The sequence below is a fragment of the Physeter macrocephalus genome, chromosome 7 (genome assembly GCF_002837175.3).
Source record: "Physeter macrocephalus isolate SW-GA chromosome 7, ASM283717v5, whole genome shotgun sequence".
NCBI lineage: Eukaryota > Metazoa > Chordata > Mammalia > Artiodactyla > Physeteridae > Physeter > Physeter macrocephalus.
This window is the reverse complement of record NC_041220.1, coordinates 51,889,789-51,895,421: the sequence shown is the minus strand read 5'-3', so window position 1 is coordinate 51,895,421 and position 5,633 is coordinate 51,889,789. Positions and strand designations below refer to the sequence as shown.

At 36.9% G+C, this 5,633-nt stretch overlaps 1 protein-coding gene across 17 annotated transcripts in view; it reads right to left on the bottom strand.

Moving 5' to 3' along the window:
• Positions 1-5,633, bottom strand: part of SCFD2 (sec1 family domain containing 2) — a 422,795-nt gene that overhangs the window by 350,282 nt on the left and 66,880 nt on the right. For all 17 annotated transcript variants that reach the window (XR_003680539.2, XR_003680540.2, XM_028491837.2 and 14 more), the window contains exon 4: positions 2,647-2,822. Coding sequence is in view for 15 of the 17 variants with exons in the window: in XM_028491837.2 (XP_028347638.1) it covers positions 2,647-2,822 (176 nt within the window). In the remaining 2 variants the exon portion in view is untranslated. The remainder of the gene's footprint in view (positions 1-2,646; positions 2,823-5,633) is intronic.

The window sequence follows — 5,633 nt, the reverse complement described above, 5'->3', positions numbered from 1 at the left end:
ACGAACCCAGGTCCCCTGCATCGGCAGGCGGACTCTCAACCACTGCGCCACCAGGGAAGCCCTCAAAGTCATCTTTAAGGATTTAGGTTCTGTTTATCTTTTTCAGGATCTCAGTGAGCTCCCTTCATTATTACAAAATACTCAAAGTGTCACAAACATATAACAAGAAAAAGGAGCTTGTTTCTTCATTATGTATTTTTCTACAGGGGCAAAAGAAAATCTTTCTTAGAAGCACCTCCAGCAAACTTTGTTTTGCCTCTCTTAGGCTAGAACTGCTAAACCAATCATTAGGTGGGGAGATGAGAATATTAATATAGTCTGAGACCAATCAGGATTTGCCTGAATCATGTGGGAAAAAAGTGGACACTGGAACAAAACTGGTGTTCTGCCAACATGAGAAAGAGGGAAATGACTGTTAGGTAAGTAATCTACAGCACAATGGAATATTTCATAAATGGTGTGGGGAGAATAGGCTACCCATATGGAAGAAAAGAAAATGAGATCCCAATAATATCATAAACAAAGATAAATTCCAGGTGGATTAAAAATTCAAATGTCAGGGAGGGTAGGAGGGAGATGAAAGAGGGAGGAGATGTAGGGATATATGTATATGTATGGCTGATTCACTTTATTATAAAGCAGAAACTAACAAACCACTGTAAAGCAATTAGACTCCAATAAAGATGTTAAATAAATAAATAAACAAAAAAAATTCAAATGTCAAAAACAAAAATTAATTTTTAGTGGAAAATACTGAACAATATATTTAGAAATTAGGGGTACAAAAAGATTTCTAATATAAAACATAAATAAGAATAAACCATAAAAGATAATATTCATTAACTAGAGTACATCAAATGCAAAAATTTTGTACAATAAAACATATAGGAATTAAATTTAAAAGCCAAACCACAGTCTGGGAGAAGTATTTGCATGACATAAAACAGTTTTTTCTGTTACATAAATAGATAAGTATAAAAATGAGCGATTGATAGAAGAGGAAAACTGAATAGCTAATAAATACTACAGAAGGTGCTCAGCCTCATCAGTAGCCAGAGAAGTGCAAATTTATACAAAGATAATACTGACCCATTATAAAAAAAATGTTTAAATTTGATAATACTGAGTGTTGTACACTATGCTGGGAAACAAACTGTCATCCAGTCCTAGCAGAAGGGTCAACTGTCTTTGATGATCAGTTTGGTGATATTTTGTAAACTCAACAATATGCATGGTCAACAAAGTAACAATCCTCTCCAAGTTATATGCCCTAGAGACACTCTCTCACATGTGGACCAGAAGACAAGTTCCAGGATATTCATCTCATTCTTTCTAACCACACACCACACACACACACACACACACACACACACACACACACACACACAAATATGGAACAGTCTAATTATACATCAATATGGATTCCATAAGTTGAATATTTATACAATTAAATCTATACATGTCAATTTGGATTATCTTAAAACAATGCTGAGAGGGAAAAGCAGGTTGTTTAGGGATACTTATAATGTGACATCACTTACATAAAAAGTAAAACCCATAGCATAATACTCTGTATTATTCATGGGAAAATAAATATTTAATAAACATAGAAACAAGGAATCAAGCTTGTGATTACACCTGGGAAAGGAAAAAGGAGAATCAGAGCAGGAAAGGGGTGTAGTATCAGAGATGCTTCAACTTTATGTCTAGTTTTATTTCTTTAATGAAAAAGGATATAAACATAAAAAACTAGTAAATTATATTGAATCTATGTGTAAGGTACATAAATATTTGTCATATTATTTTACGTGTTTGAAATACTTTATAATTTTTAAAAATACATCTTCTTAAAAGTTTCCCATGAAAATATTTTATCAATAGTGAAAAGGTCCTACTCCACATACATCTCCCTTCATGAAAATTACAAATGAGGACTTCCCTGGTGGTCCAGGGGTTAAGACTCCACTCTCCCAACGCAGGGGGCCCCGGTTCGATCCCTGGTCAGGAAACTAGATCCCGCATGCCACAACTAAGATCCTGCATGCTGCAACTAAAAAAAGATCCTACATGCCACAGCTAAAGATCCCGCATGTGGCAAGGAAGATCCCATGTGCCACAACTAAGTCCCAGAGCATCCAAATAAATAAATAAATAAATAAGCTAATACTTAAAAAAAAAAGAAAATTACAAATGGAGTTTGCCTCCCTTTCGTCTATTATAAGCATCATTTTAAGCCACATGCTATATGTTGTTTAAGGATTAGAAAGTAGTGTCAGAATAAATGTAAACAGTAGCAATATTCTACAGGAAAAGTAGCAAGGATTAAATAAAGATGCCATGAAGATCAAGAAAGGTCCAAATGGCATAAAACTGAAAAGAGATCTTACAAAGTTTAGTCAAATACTCAAAAAACATTCTAAGTATTGAATGAGAAGCCAAAGACGTTACTGTCAAAAAAAAAAAAAAAAAGTAGATACAGAAAAAAACTGCCACTTGAATTTTAAATTGGGGGCACTTAGAGAATATGATATAGGGCATATGTCAACAATATGGTTTATTACTAAGATTATAATAAATATCAAAGTTTTTTCCTGGAATTAAAAACTTTAATTATTAATATCCCAAGAAGCTCCCAGAGCAACATACCTGGAGAAGGAGCCTTTCAAAAGCCAGAAAGTTGTCCCACTTGGCAGTCTGCAGGTGTTTCAGAGTTTGAACAGTGGCCAGCCCAAGCTGCAGGAGCCCACAGTGATTCCTTAGAGCTTTGAGGTTGTTCTTGAAGAGATGAATATAGGACGTGAGCTGTCCCGGAGTGACTCTCCCTGGAAAAACATACAATTTATCAGTGTACCCTCTTCTGGGAGTGGTAAAAATAATGAAGAGAATGCCATTAACAGTACTACTGCAGGGCTTCCCTGGTGGCACAGTGGTTGAGAATCCACCTGCCAATGCAGGGGACACAGGTTCGATCCCTGGTCTGGGAAGATCCCACATGCCACAGAGCATCTGAGCCCATGCACCACAACTACCGAGTCTGTGCTCTAGAGCCCGCGAGCCACAACTACTGAAGCCCGCATGCCACAACTACTGAAGCCCTAGAGCTTCAGCGTGCCTAGAGTCCATGCTCTGCAACAAGAGAAGCCACCGCAATGAGAAGCCCACGCACCGCAACGAAGCCCCTGCTCACCACAACTAGAGAAAGCTTTCGCGCAGCAACAAAGACCCAATGCAGCCAAAAATAAATAAATAAATAAATAAAATAAAAACTGCCTTACATCAGCACAAAACTTCAGAGTAAACTGCAAGCTTGCCTAAGCTATTGTGACTCTTAAAACAACATGGTGACAACAGCAAAGTTGAAACTATTAACTGCATTTTGCAAGCAAGAAAACACATGTTAAGTGATCTTGCCAAAGCCATATTGCTAGTAGAATTCATTGCATAATTCTGAAATACCCCATAAATCAGTTATCCAATAGTCATATGAATAAATATTTCTTGAGCTCAACATGGAGTACCTCTCCAAGACAAATGATATAGCAATCTAAGAGGCAAAAAAGCAAGGTTTCTAATTGTGTGCATATGTCTATAAAGGAGAAATCTGTTATGACTACAGCTAAAAAACTTTATCACTGATACCCGTGGGTTCATGACAATATTCATGAGCATAAAAGCTGGCTCTTTATGGAACAAAAATGTATGGAGAACTAGAGTGGCAAAACCCCTGGAAGATGAGGTATCAGAAGAAATGGTTTGGTATGGGTGACACAGCACATTTACTACAATGGTCACCTCTATCTAGAACGAGACCCCCACTTCATAAAAGACTGGAGTACCAAAAACAAACAAACAAAAACAAACAAAAAAACCACCTGTTGAAGATTCACTCTCTCATAGCTTCTAAGTCCAACTTCTGCCTATAGCAGTCCTTCCATTTAGTCGCTTCCCACTCTAATATGTCAAATTTCACTCCTGCCATTCATCAATGCTATGGACTGAACTCCTGAACACCACAGATTCTCCTCATTGGGCAAGAAGATGGCAATGGGGCCAAACATACATGCAAGTCAAGTAATTCTTTCCTTTACATCTTACCTACACCCTGTTTGTGGTTTACTCTCTGATGCCTGAAATCCCAGTTTGTTTGTTATGTCTAGGTTTGTTAATATTTGGCAATGAGACCACCTGTATTTATTTAGCACTTTATCGTTTATACAGTGCAAGTATGTCCTCTTCTGATTTTCACAGCAACTCTATGGAGTAGCAAATAAGTGAGAGTTCAGTGTCTTACACGGTGCTAAATGGCATTTGCCAATTAATGGTTTTGCTACAGACTATAATACACAAAAAATAGACCTTGTTTCAAGAAACTTATAAGCCTGCAACATATTCTATCTTTTCATCACATATTTTGAAGAGATTAAGGATTTTGAAGTGCCTTATTACCTGTTTATCAGGGTGAGCATGTAAAGAATAAAAACAGTGGGAACGATGAGCAGGGAGCTGAGTCTCACTAGTTTCTTTGGTCCCTCGGCAAAGCATGGTTCATTCCTGATTCTCAAGCAGCAAGCTAATGATTTGCTTGCTTAAGTACTAATAGAGAAGAGCCTCATTAACCCTTACTCTGCTTGGTTTTGAGTCAGGTTGATTAAGGTATAATTTACATACAGTAAAATTCATCCTTTTCTGGTTCAGGGTGTTCTCAAATCGATGCTATGAATTTTGACAAATGCATGTAGTTGGGTAAGCACTGTCACAATCAAAATATAGAATATTTCCATTACTCCAAAAAGTTTCCCCTTTGTAGTCAATTCTCTTTTCCCACCCCCAGCCCTTGGTGAATACTTATCTGCATTTATCTGGCTTCTGCCCCATAGTTTTGCCTTTCCAGAATGTTCTATACATGGAATCATATAGTATGCAGCCTTTTGAGTCTGGCTTCTTTCACTTTAGCATAAGGTATTTGATGTTCGTTCATGTTGTTGCTTATATAGGTAGTTTGCTCCATTTTCTTGCTGAGTAGTCATCCATTGTATGAATGTGCCATGGTTTGTTTAGCCATTTATCCATTCACCGGCTAATGATCATTTGAGTTTTTTCCAACTTTTAGAAATTACAATAATTAGTGAAGCTGAGCATCTTTTCATGTGCTTGTTGGCCATCTGTATGTCTTCTTTGGAGAAATGTCTATTTAGGTCTTCTACCCATTTTTTGACTGGGCTGTTTGTTTTTTGATATTGAACTGCATAAGCCGCTTGTATATTTTGGAGATTAATCCTTTGTCAGTTGCTTAGTTTGCAAATATTCTCTTCCATTCTGAGGGTTGTCTTTTCATCTTGTTTATGGTTTCCTTTGCTGTCCAAAAGCCTTTAAGTTTCATTAGGTCCCATTTGTTTATTTTTGTTTTTATTTTCATTACTCTAGGAGGTGGGTCAAAAAAGATCTTGCTGCAATTTATGTCAGAGTGTTCTTCCTATGTTTTCCTCTAAGAGTTTGATAGTGTCTGGCCTTACATTTAGGTCTTTAATCCATTATGAGTTTATTCTTGTGTATGGTGTTAGGGAGTGTTCTAATTTCATTCTTTTACATGTAGCTGTCCAATTTTCCCAGCACCACTTATTGAAGAGGCTGTC